This window comes from Centruroides sculpturatus, unplaced genomic scaffold, assembly GCF_000671375.1.
Source record: "Centruroides sculpturatus isolate CEXI.00-Female unplaced genomic scaffold, Cexi_2.0 scaffold854, whole genome shotgun sequence".
Classification (NCBI taxonomy): Eukaryota; Metazoa; Arthropoda; class Arachnida; order Scorpiones; family Buthidae; genus Centruroides; species Centruroides sculpturatus.
The window spans coordinates 80,174-103,235 of record NW_019385409.1 but is presented as its reverse complement, the minus strand read 5'-3'; the positions used below and the strand labels follow the sequence as shown (position 1 = coordinate 103,235).

At 29.3% G+C, this 23,062-nt stretch overlaps 4 protein-coding genes across 7 annotated transcripts in view; 3 read left to right on the top strand and 1 right to left on the bottom strand.

Moving 5' to 3' along the window:
* The window catches only part of LOC111638649 (copine-5-like), a 21,044-nt gene extending 17,078 nt beyond the window's left edge, over positions 1–3,966 (top strand). The window contains exon 3 of the mRNA XM_023384396.1: positions 2,130–3,966. Within this exon, the coding sequence (XP_023240164.1) occupies positions 2,130–2,306 (177 nt within the window). The 3' untranslated portion in view covers positions 2,307–3,966. The remainder of the gene's footprint in view (positions 1–2,129) is intronic.
* Positions 3,967–4,098: 132 nt separating this feature from the next.
* On the top strand, positions 4,099–8,434 carry LOC111638655. 3 transcript variants are annotated; one of them, XM_023384402.1, is made up of 4 exons: positions 4,099–4,697; positions 7,232–7,337; positions 7,457–7,503; positions 7,574–8,434. In XM_023384402.1, exons 2-4 carry the CDS (start codon positions 7,316–7,318, stop codon positions 8,165–8,167), a joined length of 663 nt encoding a protein of 220 aa, XP_023240170.1. In that variant the 5' UTR covers positions 4,099–4,697; positions 7,232–7,315; the 3' UTR covers positions 8,168–8,434. The 3 variants fall into 3 exon arrangements, with proteins under 3 accessions (XP_023240170.1, XP_023240171.1, XP_023240172.1); XM_023384403.1 differs by lacking the exon at positions 4,099–4,697 and adding an exon at positions 4,708–5,051; XM_023384404.1 differs by lacking the exon at positions 4,099–4,697 and adding an exon at positions 5,727–6,184.
* Positions 8,435–8,444: 10 nt separating this feature from the next.
* Positions 8,445–9,937, bottom strand: LOC111638656 (achaete-scute homolog 1-like). The gene is made up of 2 exons (XM_023384405.1): positions 9,407–9,937; positions 8,445–9,101 (listed from the first exon to the last, which is right to left on the bottom strand). The coding sequence occupies exons 1-2, from the start codon at positions 9,696–9,698 to the stop codon at positions 8,956–8,958; spliced, it is 438 nt and encodes a 145-aa protein (XP_023240173.1). The 5' UTR covers positions 9,699–9,937; the 3' UTR covers positions 8,445–8,955.
* Positions 9,938–12,208: 2,271 nt separating this feature from the next.
* The window catches only part of LOC111638637 (cAMP-dependent protein kinase type II regulatory subunit-like), a 41,020-nt gene continuing 30,166 nt past the window's right edge, over positions 12,209–23,062 (top strand). Inside the window, exons 1-2 of one of the 2 annotated variants that reach the window (XM_023384386.1) lie at positions 12,209–12,491; positions 22,820–22,852. In XM_023384386.1, the coding sequence (XP_023240154.1) occupies positions 12,272–12,491; positions 22,820–22,852 (253 nt within the window). In that variant the 5' untranslated portion in view covers positions 12,209–12,271. Of the gene's footprint in view, positions 12,492–13,572; positions 14,071–22,819; positions 22,853–23,062 lie in introns of those variants that run through there. The other variant, XM_023384387.1, reaches the window with a different exon arrangement.

Here is a 23,062-nt window from a genome sequence, read left to right as displayed (position 1 = left end):
ACCAAATACTTTGCACGTACAACAGTCAGTGGCTTTTAGTCAGCTTTGTACTCAATCACTCTCTTGAGTATGATACGATACCATCTTATTCCGATTCATCAAATAATTCTAATTTCAGCAGCCATCATGTTACACATCATAAGCCTCAGGATGTCTGGCATAAGTGTAATTTATCCTGATTATTCAGTAGTTATTCTCTACCAAAGTGTACTGTTTACGTGCGGACAGATGATCAAGACTGCAGCACTAAGTTTACAGTACACAATATATACATTAGTGCTGAAGAACATTTTTCTTCATCCTATTTTGCTTATGGCTGTCTCTTTTTAAGGATGGACTTTGTGTATTGGTGTCGAATGTGACTGGATTTTAGCTGAAATCGCACCAAGCACAATCTTCGAGACACCGCTCGATCGTCAGTGTTTTCTGTATTGTATTGTATTGTGTTATTGTATTGTGTACCTATTACGCCTGTGTATTTTACCTTTATATTATAATTAATTATGTATTTTGTAACACCTATATCTATCTGTATCTTTATTATTGTAATTTGTTATCACCGGGTAGTGCTCACTGCGGAACCCGGCATGTACCATTGTGTGCGTTAATAAAGAAATGAATGAATGAATGAATGTCTCTTTTGTCCGTTATCACCAGGCTATGAGTCACGTAATTGTAAAATGGGAAATCTACAACGAAAAAGTGATGAATCGAAAGTATCATGAGGGCGTATTATGATGTATGCATAGGCATACGTGGACTAGAGCGATAGAGGAAAGAGCAAAGACGAGCGCTTAAAAAGAAAGATAGGCAGGGTCAGACCCTCAGATGTACAACAATTCTCGAACGAATAGGTGTGTACGTGTGCTGATCTTCGTAATTATAAATTGTGAATACAAGTGACTAATATTATGTTCTTTTTTATTTTGTGCATGTTATAAGTTATAAATAAATATAAACAAACAACACTAACCCGATAACATTAAATCTAAATACCAAAATGATTAATTTACTGTGTTTTTGTTATTTCTTACTTCTGTTTTTAGGTATTCGGTATTCGGCCGAATACCGAATAGTAACTGAATATTCATTACATCACTAATTAAAATTGATTGTATTAATTGTAGATTGTTTCGTGATGATAAGCAGTTCACTATTGGGAATTGATTATTCACATGCTTTGATAGATGCTGGAGTTTGCTTTGCACTTGTCTGCCTTTGTTCAATTCTGAGATGTTTTCTCTTGTATAGAGAACTGGCGTGTGTTGTTTTCTGTTAATATATGATAAATGTAAGAAAATAGATGTTACTAAATAAGAAAAAAGTTATAGCCCAAGCTTGTATATAGAATAGATGGATAGTATATAATCAAATGTACTTGGAATTTCAAAGCCTGTTTTAACTCTTTCCACCCTGTGGGTCTTTGTTCTGTATCTGTTATGGGTTTGAGTAGCTGGCTGGTAAAGGACTGGGCCCAACCTAGCCAGGTCAGACTGTTTGTGAAAAATTCCCGAGCTTTTCGACTCAGATTCAAACCCAAGCCCTCCAGAGTGGTGGGCCAGTGTCTTTACTTCCTCAGCCATTGCAAATAACTGTAAATGCCCTAATGCATGCAATCACTTGGTAGCAAATCCAAAATGGTTGGGCATCATGGCAAAGTAGGATTTCTTCAGCTTTGAGAATTCCAGCATTTCGATGACTGATGACGGTTGTTTGTTTCCAAAGGCATACATACTCTCTATTAAAAAATTTATTTAATTTGACACCTGAGTAGATTAAGTTCTAAAGCAATTCAAAACTGGATATAATTCTATTTTTTAAAATTATGTTAAATATCCAGATATTTGATAAGAATTAATTACCCAACTAATCTGGAAAGTTCAAAATTTAAATATTTTGTATTCCCTGGATGCAAATAAAAAGATAGAAGTTAGTAATGGATGTAATAGTAATAGTAAATCATTAGTATTATCATCATTATTAGTATAATGGTTTGAGAGTTAAATCTATTGAATCCATACAGTGACCAAAAGTATCTAGACCTATAAATTTATATTTATCTATTGATTTTTAGCTTTGTAAATAGTAAAGAATAAGATTACATATCTAATAAATATATATTCTTTTAGTTTGTGCCATTTAGAGAATTTGTATCTGGAGAAAATTGGAGTAAAAGTCAAGTATTGCTGGCGAAGGAAGTGCTGGCTGAATTGCCTGATCAATTTTTAGAATATATGAAAAAGCACAACATCAAACCAAAACCCAAGCCCCAAGCTCCAGTTGCTAGTGCACCTTGTCTTACATAAAAATATATTTATGAAGATCATTTTTCATTTATAAGAGAAGAACAAAAATTTGTTTCATAATTTTTTTTATATACACTTAATATACATATTTTTAATTTTGAATAATTTTTTTCTACATACTTTAGGAAGTATTTTTAGGAAAACTTGGACATAGTGCATTGTGGCGGACAAGAACGGCTGCCATTGTTATAGTTTATTGTTCCATTACCACACCGTGCCAAAGGATTCCACATCCCAAATTTGATTTGCCCATCAAATATACCAAATTTTTTAACACAACAGTTATATGGAGACACATACCAGTTTTAAATGTTACTTGTTATCTCTTGTTTCTCTACACTCAGAGATATGTGGAGTGTGTGGTGCTTACACGTTGTTAATACAAAAACCATGTTTGTTACAATATATAATTTATTATTTGAACAATGTAAGCATGTTTTGTATGCATTAGGTGTTAACCATTTAATGTACTCGGCAACAATGTAGACGCCTCCATTTTCATTAAAGAAAACAGAAAATGTGCATGGAGTGACGATGCCTTACTTCTAGATGTCCTTACTGCCATTATACACATCTATAGTTTGTTTCGGAACAGAAGAAACATTCGCTTTATATTCAATTTCTAAAAAAATACAGTTGGCTTCCCATAAAATGTAATTGTTTTATTATTGTTGATTATTAGGAAAGTTCTATTTGAATGAAGTTTTATAAAAGTTAAACAATACATTAAAATTCCAGTTATCTAGATTTCCCTCGGACTTTGTTAAAAATAAATTATATTCATTCACAGGTACATTTTTGATAATTATGTACGTGCATATATATTGGAGATTTTGATAGAAAAAATAGATATTTGCTTAAACTAGTTATCTGGATAATTGGAGTTTTTAATGTGTTTTTATGTAAGAAAAAAAGATTGTTAAATAATTATAATTTTAAATTATTTTGTACGATTATAACCATCAAATGTTAACCATTTTCTCCTCTTTTCTAATTTTTTTGTACTGTCTAAATTGTTCATATGGTTGTCGTTTTGCACTTTTATGTTCTCGCTTCCTTGCTCTTATTGTCGTCACCTTGCATTTTTCTTGATATTACCTCCTATTGTTTAATCTTTGTACCAAACCACCTTAAACAATGCTAAACGTAACAATTACTAAAGGGATTTCCAACGATAGAAATACTTTGGACGGTAAAATCGAACAGATTCCAGTCATCTCATACAAAGAAAATAACGTAATGCAGATCGGATTAAGCTCGAGATTGGAAAATATTTGTCGTCAAACTGCTCCAGTAATTAAAACTCTTGGCAACATTCTTCAAAATTTGAGAATTTTATCTGTAAAATTCACAGACTTCTAAACCTTTCCACCTTAACTGTTGGAATTATCTGTCATGGTTTTCAAGAGAATTGCATGTGAAATTACAATATTGTAATTCACTTGTACTTGCAATCATATTATGTTTTATGCAATGTTTTGTGCATATAAAGGTTTAATTGTATTGTATATTTTATGTTAAAAACCACGTTAATGTGCTCAAGTTCTCCTAATGGAGTTCACTGATGTTTTTTGAATTGTTTGATGTATTTTACATTTAAAAAACAAAGAAAACAAGATTATAGTCTGTATGAAGAGAAATTAAAATAAAATTGTTCAAAAAAAATCTTAAAATATTGTGTTGTTTGAGTCCATATGTTTTTTTTTTGGAAAGGGAAAGAGATGAGGTGAAATTTTTGAAGTTTTCACACACTTTAATTCTTATTTTTAAATGGAAAAAATGTTTTTTAGAAACTTTATGTAATTTAAAACTAAAAAACCCTTTAAGATAATTTTGTAGAATTTTTAAAAGTAGCCTTTCAAGTCAGAAGCATCCAAAAAGGAAGTGAATGAATGAAATTACAGGAAGATGTTCAAGGCTAAAGGTGTGGCAATGGAATTTTGCCAGTTCCAAAAATACATTTTTATTTATTTTTTAATATGAAATTCAAAAAGCTCACTAATTCTCTCACGAATCAAAATTAAATATATACGAACTAAAATTGAGTTTTTAAAAATTTCACACGAAAAATTTTAATTTTGAAATTTTAAATACTTTCGCTGGTTTGTTAACTGTAACGTTTAATTGGCATTTTGTGCATTTTATTCTTTTTAAAAAAGTGATTTTTAGTGAGCCATATTTGAAAAATACCGCTAATTTTTTTTCTATTTTCCTCCATTAATTTAAAGAAATTTTTTTTTTTATTCCTGGTCATTTTTGCTGGAGGCGATGTGACCCACTTTACAAGTTTTCAGGTGGCAAGGTTGCTTACATTGCGAAACAATCTCACAACTGTTAGTGAAATTGTTCCAATCAACGCACAAAAATTCCAACTTTAATTTAAACATCAAAGTAAGTATGTGTTTCTTTAAGTATTTCGTACGAATTTCTTTGAAATGATTGATTAATAATTAATAAAAAAAACTCGTTCAAAATACGAAAATTCATCACTGATAACAGTAGTAAAAAATATTCAGCAAGTAGTCACGAGTAACATCATTTCACTTTCCTACTTTTACTAGCAAATTTTGTATTTTTAGAACTTGGTAATTTTTTTAGATTAAAAAAAGTATTTTTCTGGAAATTTTTAGTGCAATATGTTTGACTATATTGTCGAGTGGTAATAAGTAAGGAAATACATGGTTTTCGTTAACGATAGGTCCTGATTAAGGATAGTTTGCATTTTTACTACAGAAAAGACAAAAGGTAACTCGGACAATCCAGGTTTTTTTTTTAGCAAGACACGTTAAGATTATCAAAGAATTTTCTAAAAATGACAGTAAGCGTGAGTAGTCCTGGTTTTATTAGTGAAAAGATACATTTGCCTAAGGATAGTCAAGTATTTGCTGAGAATAGAGAATAGGTAACTAGTAATAGTCAAGGATTTTGCGAATCACCTACCCTCTACTCTCATCAAATACGTGCCCATCCCGAATCAGTTAGGCTACTTTTTTACTCCCACAAATATCCTCGACTATTCCTAGTTACTATTCTCTAATCAAACACGTGCTATTCTAAGTCAATTAGTTTTTATTTTGTGAAAGTAGAGGGCAATTGACTCGTCATTTACTATACGAATGTTTGGTTAGGAATAATCGAGAGTAAATAAATGATGAGAGAAGAGGGTGAATGACTAGCAATTGTGAGGGTGACTAAAGGCTGGTATACACGGTAAGGAAATCCTTTGAGGATTAACTGTGATTTTTTTTTCTATCTATCCATTTTTAAATAAAAATAATTCTTTATACGTTGGGAGATATTTTAATAAGTTTTGTAAATTACTATGTTCGATCCAGCCAGTTATATCCGAGTTTTTTTCGTCTGTTAAGCACATCCTTTGAGGATTTCCTTACCGTGTATACCAGCCTTAAGGGCTAGTCAAGCATTTCGTGAAAGTAAAAGGTAAATGAATGGGGATACCTAAGTATTTGGTGAGAGTACAGACATTAGTAGGGATAGAGACAGTGACGTATTGGATTAGGGTAAACATGTATTTCGCCAGGGAAAGCACTAAGGGTAGGTGTGGTTTGGTTTAGGATAAACAAGACACTAGAAGGATGCACAGTTTTAAAGAGCCAGAAATCATTATAAGTATTAAAAATTAATTGTTCAATCTTCCCAAAGGGAGCCGAATTCATTAGTTTGTCTAGGTTCAATCTGTATTGGGCGAGAATAGACAACGAGTGAAGACAGTAAATGAGAGGGTAAAGACTCAATTATGAATACTCACGTGTAAAAAACGCAAGGTTTTACTAAAAAGACAGGAACTTGGCAAATTAAATTTTATAGGAGAGAACGCACGTGATGTCTAGGATAATCAAGTTTTTACGAAAGACAAGGTAAGTCAGGATAGAAGTGGTCGAGATAATGATATTTTAGTAAAGAATAATAGAGAATTCTTTAGAGGTAGTCTGGCGCTTTCTATTAGAAAATAATGCTATTTTAATAAAATAAAGACTGGGTGACTATAGATCGTCACGTTTTTCACTAAAAATAAAAAAGCGAACGGGGATAGTCAAGGTTTCACAAAAGAAAGCTTACAAAATATTGTGTTAAAATAGATTTTTATTAGAGACAGGATATAAAATCGAGTTCTTCGCTAAAGAAAACGCGGGATAACCTGGGATAGTCAAGTTTTTGATAATAAGAAAAAGACAATGTGACTAAGTACATTTGTACATTTATCTTTTATTGAAGAAAACTGTATTTTTATTTTTAAAAAAATCAATAGAAATAAAGCTAAGTGCGTTTTTATTTAAAAAAACAACAGAACTGGGAATAGTTAAGTGCATTTTTATATTTGGGAGGAAAATATGGTTAGAGATAGATAGTCGAGTGTATTTTCAAGAAAATAACAGAACTAGAGATATTTGTGTTTTTTTCATTAAATAGACAACAGAACCAGGTACAGTTGTGCCTTTATTTAAAAAAGACAGAAGAACTAGAGACATATATTTGTGTATTTTTTCAAATAAAAAGTGCATTTAAGTGTCTCTAGTTCTGCTCTTTTTTAAAGACAAAAACACACAGTTCTATTGCCTTTTTTAAAATACACTTGCTCATTAACCCTAATTCCTTATTTGTGTATTTTTTCAAATAAAAAATAGTCAGAGGTAATCAAGTGTAACAATATAGTTGGGAGTAGTAAGTGTTTTTATTAAGGAAAAAAAAAACAGTCTAGAGATGTTATAAACACGCTGCCAATTTCCTTAAAAAATTTTGAATTGTTTAGAAAATACAATACGGTATTTTTCATTACACAACGGATTACATTATTGAAACTATTGTCATTTAAATGCCAAAAACCTGTTAATTTAATATTCAAAATTCATTTCGTTAAGTGGTTTTGCAGATAATTCTAAAAAATTACAATTTCCATTTTACAGGATGTCAATCACACAGGAATTATGATAGAAGAATTTGGTTGAGGATATTTTGGATTTTTTTTTCAAAGAAGAAAATAAAGTGTTATGAATCTTATAAATTTCACAGGTATTTATAAACATTTTTTAGAACAAAGATATAATAAAACTCGATTCTAAAAACACCATAAACACGTTTTGTACACTTTAATTCACTGTCCTTGTTTGTTTCTTGTTTCTTTTCTGTAGAAATTATCTGTCTACTCTTTATCTTTCAAGGTTGGAATTTCGTAAAGGTAAGGATATTTTTTGTAGAAAAAATTCGAAAAAAATGAAAAAAATATCAAATTTTTTTCCACGTTTCAGACATCTTTCTTAGATGATCCTCGATCGATTTCGGAACACGAATTGAATTTTTGTCAAGACAAACAGCCGGGTAACAACTATGCCGACGTGCAAAGCGGGTGCAGGATGTACTACAAATGTCTGCTTAACAACGACGGTAGGATGTTAAGTTACAAAATCGAATGCCCAAACGATACATACTTTAACGAAGAGAAACAACAATGCGAACAATACATAGCCCATTGTCAGAACGTTAACAATTACGAACTTAAGAGATTTCGTAGGCAGCAGCCCCCTAGTTATTCTTACCATAATCTTCCAAAAACCAATTTCTCGTGTATCGGTAAGAGTTTGGGTGGTTATTACGCGGATGCGGAAACAGATTGCCAGATGTTTCATATATGTACGCCCGGCGAAAACAATAGTGTCATCGATATTATGTTTCTATGTGGCAACGGCACGGTTTTCGATCAGAAAAAATTGGTTTGCGAACGTTACGGTTTGGTGGATTGTCAAGAATCAGCATCCTACTTGGACGAGGAGGAGGAGAGATTAAGAGAGGACGAGATACATAGAAAACTGGCTAACGTCGAAATCACTCGAATCAAAAGTTGAGTCGAAATTCCATTTGTTCCAGTTTCTTTTAGAATTTAAAAATGAAATTCTTAAAAAGTATGGGATAAAAATCACTCAATAAAAGAGGTAAATTTCAAAAAATGCAACTTTTCAGCTAATTTTTCTGTGATAATTTCAAGTACAATCAGTTTTTTTACCAGCAGAAAAAAATCAAAAAAATATATGAAATGTAATTAATATATTTGATCAATTTTAAAATATTTATTTTCAAATTAAAAAATATATTTATGATTTTTTTGGATTTTAATGTCGATTCGAAATGTAAATATGCAAAATGTTTTTAATGATTTTTGTATAAAATGTTTATTTCGTGTTGAAATTTTATTAAAAGTTTATAATTAGCATAAATTTTGCGTTATTTGTTATAAAACGAATTAAATTGGACCAAAATGCGTCTTCCGATAACAAAGGGTCGAGTGAAGATTTCCACGGTTTCGTATACTTCAGCCTACTCGCTCCTCGATTTTACTACAGTGTGTTTAATGTACTAAGAATTACAGCTTCTTTGTAGATAGTAAGAACATTTTTGTCCATCTCGAGCACTCGTACCGTACATTCTTGGATAAATTCAGAAGATGTTGGCACTTATTATCCTTTGAAAATGGGAGGAGGAACCTTATACGCCCTCCAGTAATCTCCTTTCGTGTGTTCTCGAACGAGCATTTAAATTCTTCCTCCTCCTCCGAGAAAATTTCTAATCCGATTGTCAGCTTCGAGGAGGAAACTCGCAACAACGAATAATACTCGAGCTTTAATAAAAGTTTGATTTATTCCTTTTTATACGCGCTTCGCAGCCATTTTGGATGTTGCGGAGTCCAGATGGCGGCCAAGACGATCTTACTATTTTCTTCCGGTTTCTCTCTAGACCACGACAGAGAATGATTACAAAATGAAAAAAATCCATTGGCATTTCCTAAAATCAAAAAACACACGTAAACATTTAACTCCGCTTTTAAGTTTTGAAAATATTTAATGCAATTTTTGGATGTTTTTATAATTCTAAAAAGCAATTTGTCGTTTTTAAATCAGATTTCTGGATTTTATCTTAACGAGAGAAAAGACTGTTGGATGTTTAAAAAATTTTATATTAAAAATAATTACGTAAATATTTATCAAGTTTCGAGTACGATCAAAGGGCATATCTAAATCTAACATAGCTCATTTAAATAATTTTGGTCTTTTATATTTTATAGCGCTAAGAAAATGTAAAAGACTCACCTGTATAAAACCGTGGGCTTATTCGATTATGCCGACATTCGGTTAAAGTCTGTAAACATCTAATATAATCGATGGAAAATTTCAATATCTGCAATTTGGAAATTTTTTTCGCTCCCGAATTAACCACGCGAGACTTGGTTAGGATTTTTTTAAGCCGGTCGAATGCCAAATTTATTAATTTTACGCGTTTCCTTTCTCTTTCGTTAGCTTTTAATCTTTGTTTTTGTCGAATTTTCGGCAATTTTTCAAATTTAAATTCGAAACTTCCATCGATTTTACTGGTATTTTCCATAAAACCGTCCGCCACCGCGGTAAATATATCGAACGAACTAAGCCAAGCGTTTTTGTACCAACAAAACTTTAAACGGTTACTAAATACGTTAAATTACAAATTATTGGCTAGCGGCGTCGACGCGTCATCGATAATTTAAATATCGACCAATCGGAAATAAATAATTGTTGGAGAAGAAAATCTTCAAAAACGATGAATTTTATTTGAAAATCGAAATACTTAAATTGCGTTGTAATGGCTAATTTTTTAAACGTGTGTCTAGAAAACTAATTCCTTAGGCTAATCCTATACAAATAAAAGAGTTGTTAAAAATTAGTTTTGCGCATTTCTTTACTTCATTCGTTTTTAAAACTCTATACGCATTTTTCTTTTTCTCTTTTATATTTTATCCAATGTTTATTATATTAAATTCGATTAAAAAATCCATATTTTAATACAATATGTTTAGATAAAAATTAAGTTTTCGGATTTTTAAATTGGAATTATTAACTTTTTTAATTTTCTCTTCTTATATTTAAAAATTTATTTTTAAATAATTAGTTTTTTGGAGAATATGAGAATTTTTTTCAATTTATTTGAAATTACAAAAAGGTTTTAGAATTTTTTAGGTAATTTTGTCTTTAAACACTGATATGAAATTTATTATTATTTACATTAAAATATTTTTTAAAATTTCATTTAGACATATATATACATTTTTTAGATTTTAAAATATTCAAAATTTAATAAATGTAGATTAAATTAAATATTTCAAAATGAAAATCTATCGTAATTTTTGAATAAAATTTTCAAAAAGTAGCAAAAAAACATTTATATACGCGCTTGAAAAATAAAAGAAAAAATTCATTAACAAAGTAAGTTTTAAAAATTGTTTTTATTTTTAAAAAATATTTATAAAATCTTTTAGTTTTCTAAAATTTTCATAAAATCATATTGCCTTTTTTGTAAATTATATAATTGCGTTTATAAAGAAAGAAAGAAACGGCATTAGTTTTATTCTTTCTGGAATCGTTTGTCCAGGTGTTTAGTGGACAGCTGCGGCTGGGTTTTGGTGAGAAATCTCCGCTTTTTGAAACGGACTAAATTTTTCGAGTGGATTTAAGCGTAAAATCCACTCGAAAAACTTATTTGCCCCGATTCAAAAAACGAGGATTTACCAGCGAAAGAAATCTGCTAATCTTTTCCATCTCTAAGGACGGAATTTACTTTATTTTCAGCGGCCCAATTTGAAAAGGGTAACGCGTTTAGAAAAAATTTACTCCTAAGAAATGTTAGATTTACGATTTTTAAAAATTTCGTTCGTAACTTTAAAAAACGGATGGATATTTGTATATAAAGATTTTCTTTTTAGAAAAAAGTTTATAAATAAAAAATAAGAGAAAGCAAAAACTTTCAATAAATTTCCTATGCCAAATTTGGAAAACCTTTTTGCACTATTTTTAGAAAACTTATTTTAAAAATCGAATGGACGCAAATTTAAGAAATTTTTCAAAATTCAAATTTAAAAATCGTTTAATTCGAATTCAAATAATGTAATTTACATCCATTCGATGCGGTGCCTCCATCTACTGGAAAGAAACGATATAAATTACAATTTAAAAATTAATAAAATAAATAAATAAATATTTAATTAAAATATTCTAATTGCGGTAGTTTTATTCTAAATAACAGTAAAATTTTTATAAAAACTAAAAATTCCCGTATATTACATTATTATTAGTCTACAAAGAGCAATTTAAAATGTTAAAAATTGTCCATGTTTCATTTAAAATGACCTCGGTTAAATTTAAAAGGATGAACGATTCGGTTGTTTAACAATGAACCGCATTTGCAGTGCCTCTTCGTTGTTAAATACGTGGATGAGGCACTTGGTACAATTGTTATCGTTGAAATAAATTGCAGCATTCAAAATAAAACGGGTAAACGTAAGGATATACGTCCGTAACCGTGCGAGAGAATTTAGGGTATGTAGCGCTAATAAGGAAGTATAAAGTAATAAAGGGAGGTTACGGCTGTTATCAAATAATAAAATGTAAGATGTACAGTACTGTACAGCATTACGAGGTAAAGAATGACATAATTCTAAGTAAAATTAATATGTGACGAAATATGAAATATAGGTAAAGGTAAGGTATAGAATGAAATGATAAAAGGGGTATTAGTCTCTTAATATAGCTAGTAAAAATATTGGGTGTAAGGTAGGTGAGACGTAAAATAAAATAGTATGATTATAAATGTAAGTAATTTAACAATAAAATGAAATGTAATTAGCCTATATAGTAATGTAAGTATAGGGGCTAAGTTATATAGGCAATTTAAGATTGATATTGCGTATAGAGTAGATGCTAGGTATAGGATGTATAGAGTATGCAACGAGTGCGTGTATTTTACATACATTCCTACGTCAGCGTATATATACATCCCTGTATATATATTTAGCTAGAGTTAACGTGGTCAATCCAATGACGTTTCAGGTAGCTTACATTGCGTACGGATAGGGGTGTTGGTTTTTCCAGACGTGCACTGCGGGCGAGCCGTTTACAGGGCGTCAAACTCCGTATCTAGAAAGAAGTATGAGTACTCAAACTCCTCAAGTTCCGCCCGAATTAACCGATTTATTATTAGAATTTACAGTTAATGTTTTAGTAGAGAAACCTACAGATGTTTTACAATATGCTGCAAATTATTTCAATCAGTTACTAGCGAACAGGAGAGAGAATGTTGGGCATCAAGTATTTATCACTGTTACCGATTCTGTCGACGAAGATGATATCGAAGATGAACCTATGCCGAGTGAGTGCTATTTTTAATTCAATTTTTTTACAAATTTATGTATAATTTACAGTACAATCTGATGTATTTTTGGAAATTTTATGTTTTACTTCCTATCCATGCAAATTTGGATAATTGTTTACGAATTTTTTCCGTAATTTTACTATTGTTTTATATACAATTTGTGTGTTTAGATACGCGGAAAATATGCTTATCGTGTCGAATCGTTTGTTCTTAATTTGTAAAAAATAAATCTTACGTATCGCATTGTGGCTTTTTTAATTTAATTACATTTTTTAGATTTATTTTTAAGTTTTAATGGTAAGATTACATAGGAACTTATACCTCCGATATCTCGGCTAATCGATTACTTTCAACGATGGAGTAGAAAGTGTTGGGAACATTATTCATCCATTACTTGCACGAAAATTTAATAATACACGAAATCTGATGTTTTTATATCGATTAAATGCGGTTATAAAGATAATTCGTTAATTAAACCTTAAATTGTATTGATCGACGTGCAAAAAGTTTGATAAAATGTGTGTTTAATAGCATTAGTAGAGATGTATAAGTACGATACACCCATTCGTAAATTCATACATACAAACTATTCATATCCTTAAATACGAAGAGAGAAATGTACCCTTAGTATTTGAATATACTGTACGTATACACGTTTGTCCTTTATGTATCTCCTCTAAATGCTTCAATATGGATGTTTACACATTTCAAACGTGCAATTTATAGCTATATGCATACGTATGAATTTGTATAAAATATTAAAACACTGGGATCGGTAAAAAATTCTAAAAATTAAAATAATTTCTAGATTAAAAGCAAGTAAAACTACTTTCTCTTATCCGACTTGGAGTGATTTATTTTAGCAGACAAACAAATAACGTAGAAATACTAAACTTTAACTTTAATAAAATAGTTTACATCATCGTCAATCTATCTGTCTGCCGCCCCATTCTTCGATTCTTAAAAATATAGACTATTATAAATAATTTATGTAAGATATATGCTAACACAACTGCTTAATGATCGCGCTCATAAATCGTATAGATTACAGGCCTATACACAGCACTGTCTGCTCTTAAGACTCACATATTAACTGCTGTCAATTCATATGTATGACTTTGTAGGTGTGCATATAAGACTGTACGTAGGTTACATAGCACATATATTGAAAATAAACAGGAAAATAATTTAAAATTCAAACGAACGAACCAATCAGCTTTCACTTTTCATTTTGCGCTCGATTGCATTTTCATTTTTGTAAAACGAACATTGTTTCCCGTCTTTTTATTCCTTAATTTTTTCCTCATTGGTTTATCAGTAATTGCCCTACTTAATCGAAACCAGAAGCGATAGTCCAGTATCAGCTTTATCATTGTGCATTGCGTTACACATTCGAACGATCACATGAAGCGCATTTGCTGCTGCTCCTCCGACGGGGATTGTTGTTTGAAGGGTGTTATCATGAAAAGGTTATTTAAGAGACACGCTAGACGTTACGAACTCGATCACAGTTGCCTTTACGAAAATAAAATCAACGATTATGTTAATGGAAATGAAGTGCAACAACAAGAATCAGGTAGTGTTTCTATACTAAAATGATTTATATACTCGCGGCAGACATGTAAGAAAAGTTAAAGGTACTTTTATGTTCTTTACAGTTACAACGGTATAATGTAGCTGTTATAGTTTACATTATAACATATTATAAAGTTATGCTGTTTATGTAGATGACGATTGATAGATTATTTTCTACTTTTTAAAGTATTTTTCTTCTTCGTAAGATTATAAAATCTTAATTTAGCAATTTTAGTTTATACTGCAACAGTCATAATATAACAGAACATTTTGCCGACAAAACCATGTACTATACAGTAACTGGGAGACAGATAAAGGCCGTTAAATGACACGCTTCTTAGTTTTTCTTCCGATCAACTTTGCTCTCTCTACTGATTTAACAGTATAATATCATATTATAATAAATAGTATTACAGTTATATTGTTTTAATTTAAACTGTTTTACTGAAAAAATAAGTTTTTTCACTTTTACTTATGCACTTACGTAAGTAAAATAAAAGTGTTAAGTAACCTACTTTTCTTTCGAGGCATTTCTACGCCCTTTGCAGTAATAAAAAGATAGTTTAAGGCATATAATGTATAGTGTAGCAGTTATACAGTACAGTAGTTAAATTATTTCCTTAAAAAATTATTGATTTACGTACAAAAAGTTTTGTACTGTACATGTATCTGCTGCTATTTTAGCAGCAGATACATGTACAGTACAAAACACATCTTTACCGTCATTATTATCATTATCATCATTTACTGCTGTATTTAAAACTATTGTAATAACATTTATAGTATATTATAGTAAAATATATTTATTTTGACACAATTTATAATTATATTTAAAAATTTTATTTGTATAAAGTTTTGAACATAAATTATGCCAAATATGTATAACCTGCCCACACATTAGCCTATATTTTATAAAAAAAAAATCAATTAAAAAATAATAAAATATAACTTTTCTTTAATCTTTAAATTATATTTTAAATGAATAAAACTAATTAAAAATTCAAAATTACTATTTAAAACTATTGTGATAAGTGCTATTAAATTTAAAATGTCCTCTCTTTTCTTAGATTTATATTTATGTATTTTTTAAAATTTTAATTAACTAAATTTCATTTGAAGTTTTAATATAGAAAATAGGATTTAAAATTATTGTTTAAAAGTGCATTTTAACTTAAATTTCATAGTTTTATCTCAGTTACTATGAAACTTAAGAATGCTGGAAGAGAGCTCAAGGTTATTTATTTATTTATTTTTTTTAATGTACAAAGGTTAAAAAGTTATGTTAATATTTAATTAACGAATATATATCAGTGATAAATTTAAATATTTTTAAAAATTAATTAAATTTTACTGTAAGCAGCATTTACTGTATTCGCCAACGGCTCTATCAATATTATGAATAGTACACCTTATATACGATATTATGATTTTAAAATAATTTATATTTATTAAATTTATTTCCTTTATAATGTTTTAAATATATTAAATAAGTTAACTTTTAGTTAAGTTTCAATGGTAAAAACGTAATTCGCAAATTTTTTAAATAGATAAATTAAAAAACTGTATACAGTTTTTTAATTTAAGTTTTGTAGGCGTTTATTGTTCTTTAATAAACAATAAGCATGTATAAATTTATATAAAAATCTTATTAAATTCCATGCATATTTTGTGCACATTTTTGCTTAGAGGTTTATACAGATTTGTACAGGTTTTTGTATAAATCACAGTTTAAGTACAGCCCCACAAAGTATATAAGCACAGATTTCTGTATAACTTATAGATTATTTATCTAAAGTTTTTCAATCAAACTAACTATTTTATATTAAAAATGTTTTTACAAACCAACTGCATTTTTTCATACCAACTTTTATAACTTACATTTTTATGAAAAATTACATATTTCTATGTGAATAAAAGCATTCAAAATACACAAAAATTTTATAAATTTATATTAAATACTTTCAGTAAATTACAAATTAATTTTATTATTTTAATTATAAAAATATATTTCAAAATTAAAGAAAAATGTGAAGAAATATAATTTCAAAAATTCAAAATTTGTTTACGGTTTTTTATTTTTAAAATTAATTATTAATTAAATTCGTACGCTGTTTTACATGTATTTATCTAGAATCATAAAGCGTGCGATAGAATAATTATTTTTCGCGATAACAACTCGACGTTTACGAATGATCAACAGAGTACAGTGCGAATTTATAATAAATATCCAGAGCAATTTAATCTATTGTTATTATATTACGATATTTTGCGAAAATCTCATAAAAGAGCTTCGGCAGCAGAAATGTAAAAATTGTGTGGAACATTCCTAAAAACATTTTTAAAAAAGGCTTAAAATTTGCAAACTATTACAAAAGGAGATGGAAAGTGGAAATATGCGGAAAAGGCCTCAAAATTCTTAACAAAAAACGTCTTACAAATTTATATTATTTTATTCTTTTTGACATTTTATTATTTCCTAACGATATTTACAAGAAAAAAATTCGATTTTTTATATTTATTTATTAACATTTTTCATTCAAACTTTCAGATAAATTATGTAAATTTTTCGACGTTTATGACTCGAACCAACGCATTTTTGGAGATAAAAGTTTACTTATTTATAAAAAAAAATTAAATTTTCTATCAAGTTTTTCAACACGGAATGACTTTTATTTTTTTTTTACCAATGTCAATACTTAATTTCGAATGTTGCAAAATAATTTTGCAACTTTAAGAATTATAAAATTTCTTGATTGCGCTACGATTGCAAGATTATTAAACTTATGTTTTCTAGAAAATCGAACGTAAATTTAAGTTTTTGTATCCTTCTACAATGAAATTGAAAGGGTTCCAACCGCCAATAAAAATTCGCAATTCCACAATAAAATCTGTTATCTAGCGATGTATGAATGTGCCAATGCAGACGAGGTAATGGAAACAGTGAAACATAAACTAAAGCTAGGATCCAACATATAAATGAAAATACAATTGTTAAATTAAAAGCAAAATGTTCTGTCATCGCTGCACAAAAACAACTTTTAAGTGGCATTGTTTTAATTTTTAGTTGTAGTTCGGTTTTGCCCGACATTTTTTATTAATGCCAAATAAGTTCTATTCTACAAATACGCATTTTGTTTTGGAATACAATTTTTACTTCTTAGCATCAAATTAGGTTTCTTCATTTTTTACATATATTTAAAAATATCTAAAATATATTTTGAAAATGGGAAGTTAGGAAATCATTAGTTAAATTCTAAACAACTTTTTCTTCTAATTATAATGAAAAATTATAAACGATGTAATAGATAAAAGGGTTTTTTAGAATATTTCTTAATTTTTTTTAAATTATTAAATCCATAAATTCTCTCGCGCTTTCGTGTGTTTTGTTTCGATAACAAAAGTTTTAAAAAATACATATTTTTATTTTTGGAGGATGTAAAACAACTTATAACAATAAAAATATATACAGAAATTTTTTAAATCTCGATAATGCAGGGAGGACGAAGGAAAGGACGAAGTTTTGTAAGGTGTGATTCAAATAAATAATGGAAAACAAACAAAAAGTGACCTAGAAATTGAAAAAATAATAATGAAAACTCGTATTCAAAGTATGAACTAGTTCTTTGTAAGAAAAATTCTGAAGGAAATTTTTGTGTGTTTCGCATCATTTTTTAGATTTTACCTGGGTTTTTGTTTTAAATATTTCACATAACTTTATAGACTTTTAAATTGGTTTATTTGGATGTTTTATCTCGATTAAAACTTTAAAAATTTAGTAATTACATATTTTAATCAATAAAATTTTCAAAATTGTTTTTCATTAAACGTAATTATTTCTAATCAATTTTTTGGAAATTAATTCATTTTATTTACATAATTCTGTTACTAAAACATCTAAAAAACATTATTAAACACCCCAAATATGATGATAAATAATTTTATTACAAAAATACAATTTTATGAAATTGTTTGCTAATTCTTGCATTTTAAAAAAAAATTAATATCTGTTCTCTTTAAATATTAATTTAATTTTTAATAATAAATAAGACATTTACATAAATATTTATATAATAATATAATTTTAGAACTAATTTCTAAAATTAACCACCTGTAATTAATAGAATTAAGCGCGAAACTGATATAAATGTAAAATAATTCTGCAATAAAAAGTGCATATTATAAAAGAATTTCTTAGAAAATGTATTTTAAAAGGCTACAACGTTAGTTTGTAAGGTGTTAAATCCCATTTAACACAATGGTGTCAGTTATGCAATTTGTTTGTCGAGCGAGACTCCAAAATTGTTACAACAAATCTAGGTTTACATCTAAAAATATTTTCATTAAGTTTAATACGAGTTATTTATTTACAGAATAATAATTTTTTTAATACTTTATCGCATTAGCGTATCAAAAACAATTCTTTTTAATTTAGTTTATATTTGTTTTTTGAATTTGCAATTTATAAACCCGAAACCTCTCACATTTTCATTTTTTATTGTTTGCGAATTTTTTGAGTTTAAAAATGAAAATAAAAAGTTCCAAATAATTTTGAGTTTATTTGTATTATTTAAGCGCAAAACCTTCCTTTTATTTCATTTTGAAACACAAAATTCTTTATTAATTTTTTAAAATTTACGCAAGTTTTTTGGAAGAAAACTAATACCTGTTGAAATTATAACCAAATTTTATGACAAGTTAATTAGCGAAAGACCCGCTTTTAACGTCAATAAAAACTTTAAGCTATTTTGACGTTATACAATATTTATTTTTCTAGAAACGTTATCGCGTGTACTTTACAAGTTGGTGTACTTAAGTCCCTACAACATTCCGATAAATGTAAACTCTCGACATTTATAAATCACGTAGGATTATAAATAGCAGAAGCTATTAAATGTGAGTTGAAATTGTTTTTAATTACTATATTACACAATGTTAATTAGTAAACAGTCAGCAAAATTGATAGACAATTCCAAATTATCATCCCTAATCTATTGGTAGGTGTATAGTTTCTTTGTTTAGTTAACATTTGATAAACACAAGGTGATATGAAATTTTTTCGTAGGCAACCGTTGGAATTTTTTTGCAGTTGTCCATTAGGGACCGTTCGAATATTACGTCAGCAATTTATGGAGAAGGGGAATTCGTTTGTATCCGACTATGGCCGACGATAGGAGAGGGAGGGCGTGTCTTCGATGACGTGAGATTGCACGGGTCGTTACAAAATTGTCTGAAAATAATTCGTATGTTTGCGAATGGTTTTAACTGGCCTGATGACGTAATTAGGGGCTCCCAATTACGTCATCGAGTCTAGGAGTAATTTGATTTTGCTTAGGGGAAAGGGAGATGAAAAAGGACAACTTTTTGCTGTTATAATACTTGAACGGCTCATAGTTTTTGTTTATTTTATTTTTTTTACATGTAGTTTATCCTAGTTAAATAGATAGTGCCGCTACTTTGTATAGACACATTTTCCTTTAAATGTAAGTAGGTTAAATATACATAGCTGAGCTTATATTTTATTTAACTGTTTTTATTTATAATGTGTGTGTTTGTAATTTAATTCTGTAATTTTTTTTCATTTGAAATTTGTGTTTTGTATTTGAAGTTTACACGCGTTTCGGTGTTCTAACATTAATTATATTTAGAATAATTAACTGTGTTTCTAAATTATTAAACTCGGCAGTTATTTTAATGCATTTTTTATATATAAAAATGTAATTTAAAAAAAATCTTTTATCCGAGCCAACTTTCGTCCATTGACCTCTATCTGTATTTGGCTGTTATTAAGTAAGTGGTACACACGTTTCCAGTATGTAACTCTTGAGAATTTCAACATTAAAAAATATATATATTTATACGTTGTATAAATGGATTAACACAATTCTTTTCTCAATATTTTTCAAGAATAATTTAGATAAAAATAATGTCTTTCGTGCATTTTGATTTAAAATATAATAGGCCTGTATTATGTGTTTTGTACTGATTTAATCTATAAATAGTAAAAAATCGATAAATTAATCTATATGTACTTACGTTTGTATGCTTCTGCTTAATTCTTTACGTTGTCAATTAGAATGCTGTTAAAATACTATTGTATAAGTTATTACAGGTTAAATAATTTGCAGGCGTATATAGGGCCATCTAAATTTGAATCCTATGCCAAAGTTTTGATGTGAAGTTTAAACATGGCTCATTCTACTGAGTGATATGAGGTTTCAACATAAGTAATTTTATTGCAGCGGTCAGATGCAGACTAGCAACCCCGGGAATTTTTCACGCCTGATTTATGTTTAAGGACTTCCTCCGACTCGTGATGAGTGTGGATAAAAGGCAAAAAGAGTAAAAAAAAAATTGCTTTATTGCAATGGTAAAATTCTAAATATAAGTTTCTGCTAAATTGATATGAAGTTTGAATATAAACGATCAATTATTTATTGCGACATCGTCACAATGCTGGGCTGCAATGTTTAATTTAAAATACAGTAGAACCTCCATTATCCGGACCTCCATTATCCGGATTTTCGATTATCCGGATTGTTCAAAATAAACAAAAATTTTTTGGATTTGCTGATTTGCACTTGGCGAATTACGATACTGTTTATGTACGTGATGGAATGCATAACTTTTTTTGTTTCAACAACGTCTCACCCAGCACAGTGGTCGTAAACTCTTAAATATATTTTACGTCGTAATAAAAATATAACTTGACATACGTATTTATAAATAATTTATATTCAAATTACATCATTTCTATGACCAAGGGCGGCGTAAGGCATGGGCAACGTGGGCCACCGCCTATGCCTCACGGTCCGAAGGGCCTCGCGTTTCGAAGGTTTATCCATTACTTAAAAACCGCGAACGCGACGAAAAAATTTTACTCGTCATAAAACGATAAATAGTTTGTCAAATTTTTATTCATAAAAATGCAGTTTCAACTGCTTTTTATTTTATAAAATCCGTCTTCTTGCGCCATCAGAGGGCCTTTTAAACAATAAGTAGTCTTTGTTTCTTGACAATTTGATCACGATTTAAATACAGTATTTATTTTTAATATTACCGATATGTCATCGAAAAGAAAACGTGTTGTATTATCATTAAAAGACAAATTAAAGTATCTGTTTCGATTATCCGGATTTTTCCTTATCCGGACTACCTTCATCCCCAATTAGTCCGGATAATCGAGGTTCTACTGTATATGCTTTCCCCCGAAATTAGTGTCTTGCATTCAATAGTGTCTTCTTCCGTCAGCCATGGACACCCCTCGGGAAAATTTTTGAATCGAAATAACATGGCTTCTGGTTTGCCTCATCATATATTGTTAATCGGAACCTCCTACCCCTAAGGTTTCCATATCTAGTCTTGATTTTCATTTATCTAACACCGTTGTCGAGATTAGCCTACTGTTCTAGCCGTCGAGAATAAACCAGACAATGCAACCCCAGCAAGTTTCGTGGGCAGCAAGTGCTGAATATATTGGGCTCCATCCCTCACTATCTGGCTCCCCCATTGTGGTGTTGACCGAACCAATCGCGTGCATGATTTAACAGGCCCTCTTATGGTGTTCTTCGGGTGGAACGTCAAAATGAAAAGTATAGGATCCAAACCATATCTTCTCATTACATTGCCGATAGTTTCAAACATAGATTATCTTGTTGTATTGTTATAAAGTAGAATTCAAATATGGATCATTTTGTCATATTGAGCCTTCGTATATAAAATCATTCCGTTGCATTTGGTACGAGACTTAAATCTTGAGACATAGAAACTATTTTTGTACTGTGAAGTGTTCGTATCGAAAAAGATTTATTTTCGTATCCGAACAAAATTTTTTGCAGGTCCCAACTCTTATTTAGACAAGTCCCTTGTTTTCCTTTCACTCGCGAGACATATACAGAGTTTCTTCGCACGAAACAGGTTCCGTCACAAATTCTACTTTTTGGTGATAACAAAATGTGATGGTACAAAAGCTTTACAATCACAGATCGCGTTTTTAACCTAATATTAACCTACTTATAACTAAAATATTAGAATATATGTATAGATAGAAGAGGGAAAAGGAAGAAATCTTAGGACAGGGATACCCAATGGCCTCGAATGTTCTTTTGATGCTTCCATTTGAATCCAATCCTTCTCATCTGAGCCAGTTTTTTTTTCTTTGCCGAACCATTCATTAAGTGTCTACGATGAGGGATGTTTTCAGAGAAGTCATCCCTATAATACTTAATATAAATATAAAGACATTATTCATTTCTATCTCTAATACCACTTTCTCAAACCCTCTTCGTCTGCTGAAAATGATCAATGGCCTTCCTTCTACATTTCTTGTCTCTCCGGTATCCAGCCCAAGTTTTTCCTCTATTGTCTTTTCTATCCCACCCTAGCTGGGAAGGGTTTGGTCCGAAATTCTCGTAATAAGGAAACAAAACATGTGCAAGAACAAAGGGACAGTAAAAGATTAGAATAAAATACGATAAAAATTTATACAATATATGGCATACTGCCACAGTACCTTTTTTCTATACATACACAAAAAATAACCCATAAATATCTTAATTATTGCAATTTATGAGATTATGCAATCAAAGATGAAAACTTTCATTTTGTAATCATATGATAAAATGCAAAATTTAGTATCCATTAATCAAGGTTATGAGAAAATATTTGTTTGATAATATGTTTTGATAAATCTAAGTTTATATTTTTAATTTGTGGTGTTTTTTATTGTAAAAAATTCTTTTCTTTCCTTTTAGATATTGCAAATAAATACACAAGAAGAAAATCAGGTAATATTAGTTTTTTAGTTTTTTAAATACAGGGTGCCCAAAAGTCAGTTGTCTGAGATGCTAAAAAATAAACTTGGTTAACTGACTTTTGGACAATTTTGTATTACTTATTTTAAAAATATTTATACATTGTTACAGTATATTAAAAATTGGAATTTTTAAAGTGAATTTTAGTGTTCATTATGAATATAATTAATTAAAAAACTAAAT

Bases quoted from the DNA above. Each gene is read 5' to 3' on its own strand.
- LOC111638656 (XM_023384405.1), bottom strand. From the start codon at position 9,698: ATGGAAAATACCAGTAAAATCGATGGAAGTTTCGAATTTAAATTTGAA. The intron at 9,102-9,406 runs GTGAGTCTTTTA...TTTTGATTTTAG, and splicing joins AAGCCCACGGTTTTATACAG to GAAATGCCAATGGATTTTTT.
- LOC111638655 (XM_023384402.1), top strand. From the start codon at position 7,316: ATGAATCTTATAAATTTCACAG. The intron at 7,338-7,456 runs GTATTTATAAAC...TCTTTTCTGTAG, and splicing joins GAATCTTATAAATTTCACAG to AAATTATCTGTCTACTCTTT. The intron at 7,504-7,573 runs GTAAGGATATTT...TCCACGTTTCAG, and splicing joins AAGGTTGGAATTTCGTAAAG to ACATCTTTCTTAGATGATCC.